Below are 18,612 nucleotides of genomic sequence, written 5' to 3' on the forward strand. Positions count from 1 at the left end.
CCTCTGACTTTTTGTGTCTTCAAAGCCATGGATTCCACTTAACACAGGCCTTCTCCCAAGCATCAGAAGGCACAGGGTGGTGGAGGAACCGGGAGGGCTGGATCCAGTCCTAATCAGCTCTTAGTTACGCCATGTTGGAAATCCTCAGTTACTCCAATTCTGACTTGGGACCTTGCTTCACGCTCCACATCACCTTCTTCATCCCCCACCCCAACACAGGCCAAAGCCTGGCTCTCTAAGGAGCAGGACAGAGATACCTCCAAATGGAGTATCCCAGACTCTCTGTCCCGGGACCCCTCCCTGTTGTGCTGATATCTGTCGGTTTCACAAAAATGGCAAAAGGATAAATACACAGTATTTTTTCCTAATTGCTGTCCCCACTGCTTGAGTTCCCTGGAAAAGGGATTAAGTCATTTCAGCTCTCTTTCCAGGAATACACTCAAGAAGCATGCCACTCACCCCATCTTTAGATCTGGGGTACCCAATCCCTAATACACTTTCTCTGTCCTTTCCTAGACCCCGGGTAGAGTCTTCTGAGGTTCTCCATCCCACAGTCCCTCAGCCCTATTCTGTCTCCACTTGTTCCCAGCAACCTGATCAGCTTCTACATCATCATCTCGCTCAGTAGGCAGAACTTTTACAGCCATCTGGTGTAACAATTCCAACAGTTGGTCCACAACTTCTGTGTCTAGAGCCATTCCAATTCTATGCAGAAACTAGGTAGCTGCCTGTTGGTCCTAAATCCCAAATCCCTGAAAAATGAATCTGAATGGCCCAATTTATGTCAGTTGTCCATCCCCGGTCCAATCAAGTGTGGCCATAGTGTCAGAAAGGAAGTCACATGATACGAACTGTGTGCTCAGGCTCACTTTTGTGGGTGGGAAGTGGTATTGGAGGAAGCTTCCAGAAAAACATGATCTTTATCTAAACAGAGACTCCAAACTGTCCACTTTGCATAGAGAATGACTTCTCCCAGCAGGTGAAACCACTCTTCTATGTATAAGGCTATAACTTTACCCCCATGGGCCCCAAAGTGCAATCAAATCTCCATATAAAATCAGACCCATACCATTCATTTATCCAGAATTAAGCAGATGGGTTCACTGATGAATTCTACCAAACATTTAAGGAATAAATTATGCCAACTCTCTACAATATTTTCCAGAATATAGAAGCAGAGGGAATACTTCCTAAGTCATTCATCTAATACCAAAATCAGACGAAGATATTATAAAAAAAGAAAACCACAGACCAATATCTCTGATGAGCATAGATGCAAAAATACTCAACAAAATGTTAGCAAATAGAATCCAACAATGTATAAAAATAATTATATGCCACAACCAAGTAGGATTTATCCCAGGTATGCAAGGCTAGTTCAAAATCCAAAACTTAGTGAATGTAATCCATCACATTAACAGGCTAAAGGAGAAAAATCACTTGATCATATCAATAGATAAAGACAAAGCATTAGACAAAATCCAACACCCATTCATAATAAAAACACCAAGTAAACTAGAAATAGAGGAGAACTTCTACTTGATAAAACACATCTACAAAAAACCTGCAGCTAACATCATACTTAATGGTGAGAAACTTGAAGCTTTCCTGCTAAGATCAGGAAATAGTAATGATGTACCCACTCATCACTGCTTTTCAATATCATACTAGGGGTCCCAGCTAATGCAATAAGACAAAAAAGGAAATAAAAGACATACAGATTGGAAAGGAAGTATTAAAACTGTCTTTGTTCACAGATGACATGATAGTCTATGTAGAAAATCTAAAAGAATCAACAAAACATTCCTAGAACTAAAAAGCAATTATATTTAATAGCAAGGTTTCATAATATAAGTAAGGTTAGTGTACAAAAGACCATTGCTTTCCTATTTGCCAGCAAAGAACAATTAGCATTTGAAATTAAAAGCACATTACCATTTACATTAGCACCCCCCCAAAATGAAATACTCAGATATAAATCTAACAAAATTTAGGTATATGAGGAAAACTACAAAACTTTGGCTGTGGTAGAGGCTTCCAATGAAGACTCTGGTCAGAAAAGTTCCACCTCACGTTGTCCTCATCATGGCTCTGGGTTTCTGCCTTCTCAGAGTTCATGCTAGGTCACAGGTGACTTTAGACAGGCTATCTTGTTTAGGTCTGCACTCACATTTGTCTTCATGAAATATGTGGCATTTCACCTAATATACACATGCACACCTTTAGAATTTTCTCCAGGTACTTCTGGTTCTTGCTGGTTTGGTAACTTACTTCTACTATTAATAACTTGGATCATCTCCAATAATTCTCTGTCACACACACATACCACATTCTCTCTCTTCCTCTTTCTTCTCATCTCTCTCTCTCTCACATATGCAATCATAATTATACACTTTAATTTCCAAATGCTTGTAACTGGTTTATCTCATATTTTACCCATGTTTTAGGCTAGTCAAATTTTACAAATTTTTTGACTTCCAATAACAACAGTAATCAGCATTGTATGTACATGTGTGTCCTTATATGTAGTAATTAAGATTAAATTAACCGCTGTATTAGGTATCACCAATTTGAAGAAGTACAAAGCAAGAGAAGAAAAACTAAGAATTAGGTTTATGTTAAATATAACAGTGGCGTTATTGTCGTTTATGCAAACTGTTCTCCATTCATGCCTAATTATAGCGTGGCTTTGTAACATTTATATCATCAGATTTCCTGTTTGACTTCAACACTGAATGCCATTGTTGAAACTTTCAGAGCCCAACGCCCATATTTCAGGGCTCTCTGCTCACACGGACCATCATCTAGCTCAGTTGTTCAACAAACATGTGAGCGCCCTGGTGTGTAGGGCTCCATGCTGGGTTCTGTGACTACAGAGATGAACACTAGCTGGTTCTTGACCTGAAGCACATACAATTTAACAAACGGGTAAGTAAACACATAATAATACAGCATGTAAAGACACTAAGAAACCAGCTCCTCTCTAGGGAATTTGACAAAGTCATGAAGAACGCCATCTGAACTGGGCTTCTAAGAATGAACAGGGGAAGAATCTCGATATGCCAACACTCTGGGTCAAAGCGGGTGTGACTGGGCTAGTGAGACTCTCCCTGTGGAAGGGGCACAAGATACAGGAGAGGGGCCATAGGACCTGGAGCTGAGGAAGCTGGCTGAGGCCATATGCCAAAACCCTTCTATACCAAGCTGAGGTTTTATCCTGTAGGTAGGAACAGGAATAGTTTTGCTTTTAGAGAGGAAAGCTCTAGAGATAAGTATGAAAGGCAGTTTGAAGTGAAAAAAAAAAAAAAAGATGTTTCCTTAAAAAAAAATAAGAGAAGACCAAATAATATTTCATGAACTTCTTTCCATCTTAATAAATATACATCTCAATAACACTTCTATGGACTGTATGAAATAACACTATATTTAAACAAACTGTTACATTGGGATATCTGAGGTTATTTGTGTTTTGTTTTGTCTTTTTCTTTTATTGACGTTTATAAACAGTTCTGTAGAGATTCTTAATTATTTCTTTAAGATAAACCAGGAATGAAATTGCTGCATTAAAAGTAGGCACATTTTTAAGGCTTTAGATAAATAGTCAAATTGTCCTCCAGAAAGGTTGTACTGATTTCATTCACACGATTATGTTCTTTTGTGAATTGCCTATAGGCTTCTGTCCATTTTGCTACTGGCATGTTTGTCTTTTTATTGCTTTGTAAGAGTTCTCTACATGTTAAGGGTATTCTGTTTTTGCCATATGTAGTGTACGTAAGTTCTTTCAGTGTGTTATTTCTGTAGATGTCTAACCTCCCCTACTAACTTTAATCCCGGTGGAAAGAGACACCTTTGAACCCTCCACGGCACATAGCGTAGTCTCTCTTTGGTGGTAGGAGCTCAGCCAATATGCCAGGATGAATGTTTGAATTATATTTATCCAACCTACTTTATGAAACTCATTCTGCCCCACTCTGGAAATAGAAGGAGTCAGCTGAATATTCACACTCTCCTTATTCAGAGCAATATCAACATTGTTCCATTGTTCCCTTCATTCATTTAACAAATAGTCACTGAGCACCTTGTATGTGCCAGGCACTGTTCTCAGCCCTAGGGATGCGGTAAAGGGCAAAATCTTTCGTTTTAGTTGGGGGACACAGATAATAAACAAGACAAATGAAGTATGTATGATGTTAGGTTGTGATCGGTGCTATGAATAAAATCAAAGCAGAGGAGGGGAGGTTGAATTTTTAAATAGGGTGGTCAGGGTAGGCCTCACTGAGAAGGAACATGAAGGAGGTGGAGGTGGAGGAGTTAGCCGAGCAGATATCTAGAGAAGAAGCCTTCTAAGCAGACTGAGCAATGCACACAAAGGTCCCAAGGCCCAAGCAGGCCTGATGCATTCAAAGAACAGCAAAGAAGTCAGTGTGGCTGAAGTGCAGTGAGCAAGTTAAAGAGATGGGCAGAGGGGTGCCGACCACGTACAGTTTTGCAGGCCATTGTCAGAACGCTGCTTTTCCTCAGAATGAAATGGGAGGATTTGGAGCAAAGGAGTGGCATGGTCTGCCTTATCTTATAAAAAGACAGCTCTGGCTGCCACATCAGGACTAGACTGGGGTTGGGGGGCAACGGTGGAAACAGGGAGACCTGTAGTGACCCAGTGGACTGCAGTAATCCAGGTGAGAGATGGTAGCATGTTGGACCATCTTGGTGATAGCAGTGGAGAGGATGAAGAGGGGCGAGACTCTGGGCATAGTTTGAGGCAGTAGAGCCAACAGAATTTGCAGATGGAAAACGTAAGAGAAAGAGGAATGAAGAATGGTGCCAAGGATTCTGGCTTGAGCAACTAAAGGACACAATTGACATTAACGGAGTTGGAGAAGACACAGGAGGAGCAGGTTTAGCGGAAAGATCAGGACTTTGGGAAATGTTGAATGTGAGGTATCTCATAACATCCAAGTGAAGAGGCTGAGTATACAATTGGATATATGCATCAACAATAGTTGTACATAAGAGGTGGGATTTTAGACTTTTTTCTTTCTCTTTCCTTCCTCTTCCCACTTCTTTTTTTGCTTGGTCTTTTTGAATTTTTCAAAATTTTAAAAATGATAAGCAAGTTTCACTTTTACAGTAGAAAAAAATAAGGCATGTTTAATTTAAAAAATAATAACATGTGAGTTATGAGTTACGGGAGGAATAATTGAGGATTTCAGCCTTTCTTTTAAATCTGCTTGTGACCAGAACTTGCACTTCGAGTCAATTCAACAAACGTTCTCTGATCCTCCCACGAGCCACGTGCTCCACTAGGCTGAGGGGAGGCTGAGATGAACTAATATGGTCCTGCCCTGAAGGAGCTCCCTGTTCAACAGGCTCTAGGGCTGGCCTTGATAAGTGTTGTAACCAAGGTCCAAACCAAGAACTGGGGGATCAAGAAGGAGAGAGGTAGCCTTAAGGACACACAAAATCCCTATAAAAATGTCAAGAGCATACAGGTCAAATAGACAGCCTCGGGGCCACACTGAGGATGCAAGGTGGAAACACACAGGTGGGCGGTCAGGTCTCTCTTTACTGAAACACAGCACATGTGCCAAGGAAGTCCAAGGACACCCTTGGGAACAGGGAAAGCCCCGCCCCCCTGCCTCACACACACTCACCCAGGCATATGTGAGCCAGGGTCCTGTTGCCACCTCTGGGGTAGGGGGATTGGGCCAGCTGCCCTTCATGGGACTCTTCCAGGTACATCTCAGCACAGTAATGTGGCTCCAGTCTGTTGGTGGGGGCCCAGGCCACAGGCAGCTCTGTCCCTGTTTTGGCACATGGGGCACGCCTGGCAGCCGCTGATACTCTCTAGCCCCTCCTGGCGCGCAGTAAGGAGACTTGGATGGGAGGCAGGCGGGTATGCAGTTCATGGCGGAGCTGGAGAGCAGAAGGAGCCAGGTGGTACTTCTTGCCCATCTGGCCTGTGAGCTCGCCACAGGCCGAAGACAGGAAGGACAGTGGGACAGAACACACGAGGAGGCCAGCAACACTTCCTGAGCCTCCCGCGTGCTGGACCTGGGCTGGGTGCTTCACACATGTTGTATCATTTAAACCCCGCAGCAACCTTATAAAGCGGGTATTATTATTCTCATTTTATATGAGATGAAAGTAATAAGATATACCTTGCCCACGGTTACACAGTTGGGAACTAGAATTCACACCCAGATCTATCTTGCTCCAAAGCTCATTGCTTGACCCCCAAGCCCTACCCCATTGGCGGCTCCCAACAAGAACTGACACAGACACCCCCATGGCCTGGTGCCTGCACCTCAACTGCCTGGCCTGCTCCTGAGCTCCCTGGTTTCTTTCTGACTCTGAAATAGTTTCCAGTTTGATGGCTCAGATCTGACATTCAACCCTGGCTTCCGTCTTCGACTAGGATGCACACTTGCTACTTTGGTTATCACGTGCAGAGGGCATTTGTCATTTATTTGGCTATTCTGTGTTAAATCCCTATGCCACGTTTAGGAAACTCCTTATTTCAGGAATCCTCACGGGCCTCCCTGCCCCTGAGAGAGCTGTAAGGACCCAGATATTCCCTCTTCCCATCCCCTGGCAGCAAGATGTGGGCACAAGGGCTAAGCTTAGCCTATTGGATGTTTCCACTCAGGACTTTGACCCTGTAACAGGTGACTCAGAGACAAAAGGGCAGTGAGAACTTATATGCAATAGGCAGCATCATGCACATTGTCTGTGGCAGCATCCAATAGTGACAGTGTCCCAGCCAGAGTGTTCCCACTGCCCAGCCCCCAGAGTCCCCTGGGTTCCCCCTGCTTGTTTTTCAAGCCCACTCCTCTGGCATTCCTTTGATTCTATATGCCGTGGGACCCTGCCAATGAATGCCCCCTTTACTTACGACAGTCAGTGGTTTTCTTTTGCCTGCAACAACAGATCCCACTTACAATGGATATATCCTGCTTCCATCTGCTATGGGTAGTCATCTCATCTGTCCAGCCTGGCTGTGGACTCTGCCCCTGGCATAAGACCCCCAGCTAGCACCTCTGCCAGGTTTATCCTTACAAGGGGTGGCACCAAGCCTGAGCCACTGATAAACTGCGTGGCACCCATTGACTGTGAGAGGTGCCAAATGCAAGCTTGAAGCATTGGCAGGGACACTTGCAAAGGGTCAACTCACAATAAACTGTGCACTGGGCCCATTTTCACTGGTCGACTTGTGAGCAGAGCTTAGACTCTTCCTACCACATCATGCTCCATCCCCTACTTTGCAGAGTAGGGGAGCCATACCTCAGAGAGTTGGGCCCACGACATCTGTGCTGAGCTGACCTAGTCTAACGTTCTAATGAGTCACACCATTCCCAAAAACCCGGACCCAGAATTTCACCATTGAAAATTCTGCCCAATGATCTTGGTTTTAGTAGGATATTCCCAGTTGTTGTACAAATATCCCAGTCTTGGTCTCTATCTATGGGTTTTTTCTGTCTAGCATCCCTATTTCCTCTGAGACCCATCCTTCCCATTCTATGTTGTCCTGATTTGGCTGTCAGTCATGGTGGCCCTTGCAGGCCAGTGAGAGAAGTTCTTCTCTGATGCTACACAAATTTTGCTTTGTGAATCTAGAGCTGTCATGGTTGCCTTTTTGTACATATGGAGAAAGAAGGAATCAGTGCTAAGAGAAAGAGGAAATTGCCATGATCATGTTTGAGCTGCTGGATCCAGCTATAACTGAAGCTGAGAGGCACTTCTAGATTTCTCATACCTTGCCTTTTTTGGGGAAATGTTTTTCTGCCACTTGCAACCAAGAGTCCTGCCTACCTGTCCATCAATATCATTGACCTTCTCCTTAGGGTCCCGAAGGCCAGAGTTTCCCAGGACCTAAAGAAATTGGGAGTTGGGAGCAGAACTTGTTTACATTGCAGAGAAGGGGAATGAAGAACTCAGAGAAGGCAGGCAGAAGCAAAGCTAGGCAGGGATCCTAAAATTCAGCCCCTATTACTCCATAAGAAACAAGGCTCCCTCCCAAGTGTAGTAGTTGCTCTTCTGTGTTCTGCAGATCTCCCCTACAGTCCCTGAGAACCTCACACTTGCCTCTACTCCCCTGGCCCAGACAGTGCCCGCTCACCTGCTGCATGAACCTCTCTGCCACTCTGGGGTCAGTGAGGTCTTCTGGGGAGGCCACACTCAGCCGCAGGAGGAGGAAGCCTCCGTCTCCACCTGCAAATCAAAAACAGCAGGAAGGTGAAAACACAGTCAAGTTGGTTTAGGTGTCAAGACATGCTTCGCGCTAATCAGCCTTGGCACCTTCTGCATGTGTGTGTGTGCACTCTCGTGTGTTCATGTGTCTGTGTTCACACAGACCTTACATTTACTCACTGCTAAGAGGAAGGAGGATTCCCTCTCTGGGATAGGCCCACTGGAGCATCCTCCCAACAATAGTGAAAGAAACGGTGGCTTAAGGCACCACTCACATTTGGAAAAGTCAAAGGGTAGTGTGAGGAAGGAGAATGGAAATGGATCCAGAATGTTCTAAAGGCCCGGAGGTCCTAGATGGAGCTGATGGGAAAGAGCCCAACCAGGCAGAATGCCGGAGAGAGACTGGCTCTCTGAGGGATGCCCTGAGCCAATTCTTCCAGCTTTAAGGTGAGGCAGGGGGGAGCAGAGGTCTTCTAGTCTGGCCTTCATGGCTTAGCAGCTTGCAAGAAAGTTCTGTTGCTAATCTGCTCACCTTGCCCTGCCACCTTCTAGTCATTTCTTCCTATCACCAATACTGTTAGAATTCATCTAGCAAGTGCACTTCTAGAAATTTATCCTACAGAAAATAACACACACATAAGATGTGTACTATTTACTGCAGCACTGTTTGTCATAACAAAATACTGAAAACAACCTAAATGTCCATTAATACAAGACTGGTTAAATAAATGATGGTAAAAAAAAAAAATGGAATACTGGGCAGCCATCAAGAAGAATGGCTTACAGGGGTGGGGAAAACAGGAAATAGCTGGTCCATTGACATAAAATTGGCATGAAATTCTATTTATGCAAGATGAGTAAGTTCCAGAGATCTGCTGTACAACATTGCGCCTGCAGGCAACAATGCTGTATTGTAGTTGTTAAAAGAGTAGATCTCATGTTAAATGTTCCCACCACAATAAAGTAAATTAAAGACTAAGATACTAAATTAGTCAAAGAGACAAAAATACAAGGCCACAAAGATGAACATAAACATGAAGTGAAAACCTTTTCCTTCCTCCCCACATAAGCTTTATCTCAGACATCTGAGTTTATAACATGCTCTGCTTGCATAAAAAAGGAGGATGAAATATATATACATCATATACGTATGTGTGTATATGTTGTTTCCATGTGTGTGTTTCACGCCCAGCAGGTCACACATGAGAAGTGTAGCAAGAACCTCCCGCAGGTTACCTGTGTGAGAAATGGGTCGTTGGGACGGCAGGAGGAGAAAGACGTTTTATGATGTACACTTTTGAACCTTTCGAATTTTATATTATGTGCACATATTATCTAATCAACAAATAGTAGAGAAAAAAATATATATATATATACATTTTTTTTTTGAGACAGAGTCTCACTTTGTTGCCCGGGCTAGAGTGAGTGCTGTGGCGTCAGCCTAGCTCACAGCAACCTCAAACTCCTGGGCTTAAGCAATCCTACTGCCTCAGCCTCCCGAGTAGCTGGGACTACAGGCATGCACCACCATGCCGGCTAATTTTTTCTATATATATTTTTAGTTGTCCAGATAATTTTTATTTCTATTTTTAGTAGAGACGGGGTCTCACTCAGGCTGGTCTCGATCTCCTGACCTCGAGTGATCCACCTGCCTCGGCCTCCCAGAGGGCTAGGATTACAGGCGTGAGCCACCTCGCCCGGCCTAGAAAAATATTTTAAAATAAAAATCTATTGATAAATTGAGTTTTTAAAAATAAGAGTACAGTGGGAAGACTATGAGTTTTGGGGTCAAACAGACTTTCATTTGAGTCCACAGCCAAATTCCTAGGATGGCAATTTAGTTCCCATCTTCAAACCTGTCAGATGGGCGATGATAGCAACTGACTAGGTTGTTTTGGAGCTTGGACTGGAGAAAATGACCTATGCAAAGCTCACGGCACCCTGCCTGGCGTCAGAGAGACCATTCAGCTGGTGCCAGTGCTTACTGGTTGTGAAATATTAATATGTTTTATATCATCCCTTCCTAGGATATGAAACATATTCAAGAAAGTGTTTGTAATTAATATTTTTCTTTCACACCCTGCCCCCCAGAAAGATGGAGGCAAGCTGAGGATGTGCAGAGACAAGGCACAAGGACAAAGGGAGGGAAAGGAGAGGTGGAGGCTATGGCACAAACCCCAGCAAGTGCATCCAGTGAGCCCCACTTTCATGGGGTCCCAGCCGCTGGGAGAGCCGCAACTTGGGCCAGATGCCCACATGCTGCCCCTCTGTGTGGCTGTGGCTGGAATAGAAGCTTCCAAAGCACGAGGGCCACATCGGTTAAATAAAACTTGGGGCTTTGCCTAAGGCACAGTAGTTACTCAACAGTTAACTTCGTGGAAGGCCAGAGCTGGAGGGGACTTCAGTGCTCATCCCCACCCTGTCCAACTACAAGTGGAGAAACAGAGGCCCGGAGAGGGAGAGGGACTTGCCTAAGGTCACTCAGGTTATTAATGGCAAAGCCAAGATCTCAAACCATTTCCTCAGACTGCCAGCCCTGCACTCTTTCCATACACCACCCAAGACTGCTTATTACTGATTTGGGCAAGAACCGCTAGAAGATCACCAAGAGGCAGCATCAGAGAGAGGGCTCAGGACAGGCTCCCAGGTCCGTCCTTCCTCCCCACTCCTTAAGCATGTGACCCCCTGGAAACTCCAAATCCCAAATCCCCAAGGATCATACAAGGGGCCGTCGCTTACTTGCAGGAGCTGTTGTGTTCCGCCTTGTCTGAGCAGCGGCAGCAGTGGCTGTTGGGGGCTTCGTCACGGTCTTTGCTGAGGTCATGGTCTTGGCTAAGGTGATGCTTGTTCCTGGGCTGCCGTTGCCTGTCGTCGGAGGGACAGAAGGAAGAGGGCTCCTGCTGACGGGGAAGGGCCCATTGGTTGTACTGTCTGTGGCAGACGTCTCTGCCGGGGTGGACTTCTTGATGGTGGCTACTTCTGAGGGGCTGTAGACTGAAGCTGAGGACCCTGCAGAGGAAGTCACTTTGGCCACTGTTGACCCAGCCTCTGTGACTGTGACTACTCCTGAGACTTCGATGTGGCTTGGTGTCTCCTCAGAGAAGGCCGAGGTTTCTCCCGAGGGGTCCATGCTGACTGTTACTGAAGTTCCACTAAGGGTAGTGCCCTTGCCTGCTGTTGTTTCTGTCTCTGCGGCGCTACCGGTGGGGGGTGGGGTCTCAACGGTGGCATCAGGTGTGGCTGACTCTGTGGCACTGGCTGTTGACAAAGCCTCAGCCAAGGTTGTGGATTTGGTGATGTACGATTTGATGTCAGAGGGGTCTGGCAAAGCTGATGTACCAGAGGTGGACAAGGCCTTCACTCCTGTGGGGCTGTGATCCTTGTCCGAGACCCCAGGGATGGCAGTACTTGCTGTTTCTGTTTCTGCAACACTGCAGTTGGTGACCTCAAAGCGGGTGAAGGTGCAGGCAACCAAGCCTTCAGCTGGAATAGTGACGCCAGGGTCCAGGGCTCGTGAGGTGGTGACGACTGGACCTGAGCTGTCAGAGGAGGAGCTGCTCTCTGAGGACAGGCCTTGAGCTTCTCTGGAGGTGTGAGCCGATGTCAAGACGTCAGTTGTGACCCTCTCTGCCTCTTCAGAGCTGTCATCGGTACAAAGGGTGTGAAAGATGGCGTCCACAGGATCACTGCCTGTGACAGTCTCATCTCTGGTCATCCCAGTTCCCGTGGGGCTGCCACTTGAGGCTGATGTCTCCATACAGGCGGTGAACACAACCATGAACTTGGAAGGTATTATTTTTGTGAGGGTCCTGGTCTCTGTTGCAGGGGAAACAGTCTCAGTTTCCCTGGTCTCTTCTTCGAGAATGGTGCTGGCTGGGATTAAAAGCCTAGAAAAGGTCTCGGTGCTCATAGTTTGAGTTTCCAAAGCGACATGGCCTGGTGCTGAGGTCTCAGTGAGGCCAGTGGTCTGGAAGGCCTCCTCGGAGCTTGTCCTGACCCCTGGAGTCACAGCAGGCACTTCTATGTCATTTGTTGTCACCAAGGTGTCTGGTCTGCTGGCGCTGGGGCCTGTGTTGGGCAAGACCGAGCCATGAGTCCTGATGGGTGTCACACAAGCTCTCATGTGTATGACCTGGGCAGAGGGTGGGAAGGTGGAGCTGCTCTTACCCCATTTTTCATCTTTATAAACAAGGAGGAAGGGCAGTGGTGGGAAGCCCAGCCCCTGGCAGCCACAGAGCGGGGGTTGCCCTGACTGGTGTCTTCTGAAGCCCTGACAGCCCACTTGAGGCCAGCAAGCCCCACAATCCTAGATGATTATTGGTCTGTGGCCTTCGAGGGAATGTGTGGGGCCAAGATCCACCTTCAAGGGTGAGCAAAGAAGGCAGAAGGCCGGGTGAGCCAGGAACTAGAGACTAGGAAATCTCAGAATTTTCTGAAATAATCCTTCTCAGTATCCTATGGGTACTGTGCTCATCCAACAAATGTTGCCCTATGGAAGTAAAAACCCTTAAAATACAAGAATACTACGGTTTTGTCATTAGAGGTAGCTGGGAGGACTGGGAGAGAGGGACTTCCAGAGGCAGGGTGGGGCGTGCTGCTGCCAGAGAAGGGGGAGCAGGCAGGGTCCTCTGGGCTCCAACAAGGGAAGAGAGAGCCCTTCCTGGCCCTGCCCAGGCCTCCCGGGACTGTGGGTCTAAGAACCACAGGGATGGAACCCCGGGACCACAGAAACCATGGGCCAGGCATTCTCCACACGTAACAGGAGCCAACGCTTGAGAGCGAGGCTGCCGGCGCTGCTCCCTGGGCAGAACGCCTGCTCCCTCCACTGGCCCCTGGGGCGGCGTGAGTGGAGGGCCCAGAGGGAGACCGCAGGATCCTTTGCGGCCTGCCAGAGCCTGCTTCTCCGTCTCCAGGGCGGTAGGATTCTCTCTGTGAGTAGGCCAAGGAGCCTCTTGGGGAGGGTTGCCTGATTTAGCAAATAAAGATACAGGACACCCAGTTCAATTCAAACTTGCCTATCAGATAAACGATGAATAATTTTTTATTATGAGTATTTTCCATCCAATATTTGAGATATACATTTAAAAAAAATTCCTTAGCTGAAATTCAAATTTCACTGGATATGTTTTATCTGGTAACCGTACCCTTGGCAGGAAAAGGATCAAAATACAAGTCCCCATTTTTGGTGTTCTGATGGCTTGAGATGGTCTTTACTGAGATGCACTGGCTCCAAAGTAGCCCACAGACCCCAAATAGGTACAGGACCTCTCCCAGGGTGTCAGGATGGGTCCCCAGGTCCCCCAGGATAGGCAGGAGTCACGAGCCCAGGTGGCAGCTCTAGTTCCGCTGCCTACCACCAGCTCTGGCGTGACATGACCCACTGGCTCAAATTCCGACTCTGCCTCCTGCCAGCCTGGCCAGCCACTACACCTCCCAGAGTCCACGTCCTCACCTGGAAAACAGGGTCACAATGCCCCCAAGGTGGTAGGGAGCAAAGGAGAAGGTGAATGGCGAAGCTCTTAGATTCCCAAGGCTGCAAGAGGTTATTAAGCATCTTGTCCCTGTGCTGTCCTCTCAGGGAGTCCCTGAAAGGCACGAGCTATTTGGCTGCAGTGGGAACCGCAGGCTGTACCCCATGCACTTTAGACGGGGCCTGGGCACACGCTCTCATCCCCATCCAGTGCAGCCCAACTCGCACACAATCTGCGCTTTTACAGGAACTGCCGGCTGGGCTTCAGAATACACGTTCTTCTCCCCACTTCGAGGCCTGAGATATTTCTGAGCCTTCTTGGTCTGTCCCCGCAGAGTGGAAGCAGAGCCTGCCTCAGCCCATGCAGCCTGCAGCCCCAACAGCAGCACTCTCAGAGTCTGAGCCCTGACCTCTCCTGATGCATTTTCTTCCTTTTCCAGGAGCCCTGTGGTGTCATTTCTGCTGTGCAACCTCCTCCTGCTCCCCAAGCCCATAGCCTCTTCCTTCCGGGGCTCTCACAAGCCCCTGCCCAAGGCTCCTGCCTGCCAGGGGTCTTCTCAAATGAGCAAAGCCCACCACAGCCCCTGCACAGCTCTGGCACATCGCAGCTCCGCTGGTACCTCCCTGCAATCTGGTGGAGAGGAAAGCGTGTGGACTTCGGACTCTGGTTGGAGTCCCCCTGTCCCCTGCTCGCTCTCCTGGTTGCTGACCATGCGATCCTGGCCAGGTCTCCCAGCTCCGAGCCTAAATTTTCTCATCTGTGAAACGGAGCTAGGAGTACCTATTGCATAGGGTTGTGAGGATTAAATTAAATTCAATGGAAAATGTGCAGCATGAACCTGGTAGACTGTGAGCACATGCGGGAGGCACTGTGATGCAGTGGTTAGGCACGTGTGGACCCAAGTCCTAGCTCTGGGATGAGTTGCTTAATCCCAGCAAGCCTCAGGCTCCTGCCTGTGAAGGGGCGGAGGTGATAAGAATAGTGCTTACCCCCGAGGGCGATTGTGAGGATTAAAAAGAGAAGGTATGCTGATGTGTCAGTGTAGGTCCATCAGATGTAGCAAATGTACCACCCTGGTGGGGAGGTTGTATGTGGTAGGAACAGGAGATCTATGGGAACTCTGCCCTCGGCCCTCAGTGTTGCTGTGAACATAAAACTGCTCTTTTTTAAAAATGTATGTGACAAGTTTCTTACAGTTTCTGCTAGTGACAGATCAGTGTTTGTTCTCTTCTTTCATAAAAGTCCTGCCTCTCTCAGCATCCACCCTTCCCAACCGGTCTTTCTCACACAGGCTGTACTTTGAAGGAGATGTGCTAGGTAATAAACTCAGAGGAGTCGCAATCTTGCTAAGCCACCTTCTTCAGCTTTAGGCAGAATCATCGCCTGCTGACACCCCGCTGTCCCCTTCCCCGCCCCCCTTACACTCCCACAGGCATAGACAAACTCACAGTGACCCTTACAATGACAGCACCGGCAGCATCAGCATTCATTTGTACGCACTGCAGTGTCACGCATGCTTCAGCCGTCACACACTGTCATTTGCGTACTCTCTATCAACGATAATGACATTTCACATATACATTTGTGGTTACTTATAATTAACCCAAGAGAACCTACCCTCACCCACGGCTGCCCGAACTGGAACTCACACCCAGAGCCCCGCCAGGGGAGAAGCCCCCACGGGCCCCTCACGCCTCCTCACCTGCGGAGCTGCCAGACAGCCCAGCCTCCCAGCAGAAGAAAAGGGGCAGAGCCAGGCCCCAGAGAGAGCCCATCCTAGCTGGGGCGCTGGCCACCGCGCTCTGCAGACCTGCTCGCTGCCTCTCAGGGCCACCTTTTCCTGTTTCCTCAACCCGGGGAGGAGGGGCAGGCCTCCTGCCTAGGTGTGTGACTGGGTTGTTCCTGAGTGCAGCCAGGTGATCACAAATGCAATGTGCACTCTGAGAGCTGACAGGTTGGGGCTGTCAGCAAGCTAACCCGCCTGTCCCCTTGCCCAGTGACCTCTCCTCTCTGAAGTTTGACTTGAGGATGTGGAATCATTTCTACAGTGATAATCACCCCTCAGTCTTGCAGCTGGGGAGGCCACGGGAGATGGTGTTTCACCACCACTGCCCTACACACCACACTCCTCCTGTGCCGGGGACTTGGGCTTTAAGTCAGACCTGTGGTTCACTCCTAATCCTAGACCTGAGTAGCTCTATGATGTAGGGCAAATTAGAGAACTTTTCTAAACCTCAACTTCCTAATCTGTAAAATGGGCATAATCCCTACCTTAGCAGACTGTTGTTGCAACGATTACATGAGATAGTAAAGCTCTTACATAGTGCCTGCTACATAATTGGTGCTCGTCAAAAGTGCATCTTAGGTGCTCAACAGATGAGTGACAGCCCTGACATCCACTCTGATCCTCAAGCATTAGAAAGAAGGAACAGCCCCCGATGTGGGACAGGACTCTAATTTCTAACCTCCTTCCATCGTCAACATCCTGTGATTCTGCAACTCAGTTGGAGCCAGGACCATGTCCCCTAGCCAGGCCAGAGGTACAGGGATGGGGAAGGGACTAGCTGGGAAAAAGGAAAAGGTGAGGGAGCCCATCTGGGTCTCAGGGCCCAGGAGGAGGAAGCATTAGGGCAGTGACTTAGGGAAGCTTAAGAAATTGGGCCACAAGAAGGGAAATAGAGCTATTGGATATATTTCCAAATGCCCTAGAGAAGGATCTGACTCCCTCAATGGGCCAAGGATATGAGCTGTTATGGCCACAGCCAGTGACCAGACAAGGAAGTTTGGGAATTTAAGGGCAAGAGCTTCACAATGAAAGCAGCTCTGGGGTAGAGGAAAGCCTACTGGATCCATGTCAGGGAATCACAAAATCTCAGTGCTGGAAAGAACTTTAAAACTGGATCAGAAGGTCCAGGTTCTGTTTCCTGCTCAGTTCTTTTTTTTTTTTTTTTTTTAATGGTTCATGGTTATTTTTATTTTATTATTTCAGCATATTATGGGGCTACATAAGTTTAAGTTACGTATATTGCCCTTGCTCACCCCCCCACCCCACCCCCGCCCCAATCCTGCTCTGTTCTTAACAATGGCCCAGGGGCTGTGTGAACTTAGATTAGCTGTTTGCCCTCTCTGGGCCTCAGTCAATAAGAGCTTCGAGGTCCTCTTGGCCCTGCAGTCTGGGATTCTGTGTTGGGTGTGTGACACTGTCTTCTAGAGCTTGACCCTCCTTTGGGATAAAGGGCTATGCTGCCTGGAGGGAGGAAGGAGTTGTCCCAGGGCATGGACGAAGGAAGACTCTCCCAGAAGAGGCTGAGGGGGTCCATATAAGCCACAACCAAGCACTTGGGGTCAGGGCTTTTGGGCCCCAGTTCCAAGGACATCTTTGATCCGAAGGCCAAGCCCCTTCCATCAGCCCCAGTCTTCACTTTATCAAATGGGACAATGGACTCCCCCAGAAGGTGCCTGGTGGGGAGAGGAGGTAGAGGTCACAGCAGGGACCTGAATTCTCTTAGCCCCTGTCTAGTAGCCGTGATCCAGGGTCAGGTTACCCCTAGAGAAGAGGGAAAAGGGACTCAGCAAGAACATAGCTCCTTTCTGCCCCCACCCCCAGCCCTGCCCCAGCTGGGAGAGGGGCTTCCTCATTCCAGCAGCAGGTGGGTCCCCAGCCCGAGGCTAATCCTCAGACAGAGGTATGCAGGGACTTGCCCTTTCATTTCCTTTTTATTTTATCATTTCAATGATCAACTGCCCTACCCCAGCCTCTTGCAGATGAGGAGATGAGGAACCCCTGGGAAGGAAATCTGGCTGAAAACTTCCCTGGGTTTGCTGAATTTTGTCTTCTGTGTTTGGGGGAATTTCTGAGCCTGGGCAGATGGCTGTTGGCCCTGAGGGCCATAATGCTCTTATCCAGAAAATTCCTGGACTGTTTTTTCAGTTAAACTTAGCTCTCACCCTGAATGAGCATAAGAGGCTAGTTTCATTAATTTAACAAACATACATGGAGCACCTACTATATGCCTGACACTGTTCGAGGCTCTTGGACTATATCACTGAGTAAAAGAGATCCCTGCCCCTCATGGAACCAGCTTCTAGTGAAAAATAGACAACAAACAATAAACACAATAAACGAGTTATATAAGGGTGAAAACTATGGAGGAAAAAAAAAGGCAGAAGAGGAACTGTGAGTGCTGGTGCATGTACGCGTCGGACGTGCAGAGTCGGTATTAAATAGCACAGTGAGATTTGAAGCAATGACTCGAAGGTAGTGAGAAAGCCAAGTAGTTACCAGGGGAAGACCAGCCCAGGCAGCGGGAACTGCTAGAGAAGGGTCTAGAGGTCCTGTCAACTTAATGAGGAGGTTCATAAACTTGGAACGGAGAGCTTTGTTTCTCATAAAAGGTTACAGCCTGCAGGTGTCTGTCTTGCAGGCTGGGAAGCAGAGCCTCTGGCAGAAGCCAAAAATAGGCACTTCAAGCAGGAAATAAAGGAAACAGGAATTTACACCAAGCTGTGGCTGAATATATTTAAGAAGCTATAGGAGGAGCCAGAGTATTTATAAAAGAAGAAACATGCACAACTGAGCTTCATGGGTCCTATTTTCCAAAAATGGCGGAGTTAGCATGATCTGAGGGTGGAGTTTTCAGCCCTCTGATATCAAAAGGCGAAGCAGAGAACTTGAAAACCCTCTGCACAGCCTCCCTAGACCGGTCAGAACCACTGCATGGTCATGGCCCCTTGTCAGGAAGGAATGCAGGTCAGTTGGGTGGAAACCTCAAAAGGAAGACACAGCACTAGGCGGTTGGTTGAACTCAGTGGTGGAGCAAGTCTTTCCAAAGGGTTGATTCTGCTTAACTGGGAGGGAAGAAAGGCTGATGAGGGGGAAGCATAACGAGTGTGTCTGACCGCCCCCCAACATGGCTGGGAACTCAGTTTTGTTTTGTTTTGTTTTGTTTTGTTT

General features: G+C 47.7%; 1 protein-coding gene across 1 annotated transcript; it reads right to left on the bottom strand.

The window, feature by feature from the left end:
• Positions 1-5,543: 5,543 nt before the first annotated feature.
• MUC20 (mucin 20, cell surface associated) lies at positions 5,544-15,698 on the bottom strand. Its single transcript, XM_045540060.1, has 4 exons — positions 15,361-15,698; positions 10,927-12,255; positions 8,117-8,208; positions 5,544-5,913 (listed from the first exon to the last, which is right to left on the bottom strand). The coding sequence occupies exons 1-4, from the start codon at positions 15,431-15,433 to the stop codon at positions 5,845-5,847; spliced, it is 1,563 nt and encodes a 520-aa protein (XP_045396016.1). The 5' UTR covers positions 15,434-15,698; the 3' UTR covers positions 5,544-5,844.
• Between the last annotated feature and the right edge of the window lie 2,914 nt (positions 15,699-18,612).

This window comes from Lemur catta, chromosome 1 (assembly GCF_020740605.2).
Source record: "Lemur catta isolate mLemCat1 chromosome 1, mLemCat1.pri, whole genome shotgun sequence".
NCBI lineage: Eukaryota > Metazoa > Chordata > Mammalia > Primates > Lemuridae > Lemur > Lemur catta.

What these genes read in the sequence shown, in the direction of transcription:
- MUC20 (XM_045540060.1), bottom strand. Translation starts at nt 15,433, where the DNA reads ATGGGCTCTCTCTGGGGCCTGGCTCTGCCCCTTTTCTTCTGCTGGGAG. An exon ending in GCTGTCTGGCAGCTCCGCAG is followed by an intron (nt 12,256 to 15,360) that starts GTGAGGAGGCGT and finishes TGCCCAACACAG; the next exon opens with GCCCCAGCGCCAGCAGACCA. An exon ending in CAGAGAGGTTCATGCAGCAG is followed by an intron (nt 5,914 to 8,116) that starts GTGAGCGGGCAC and finishes TCTGCTCTCCAG; the next exon opens with CTCCGCCATGAACTGCATAC.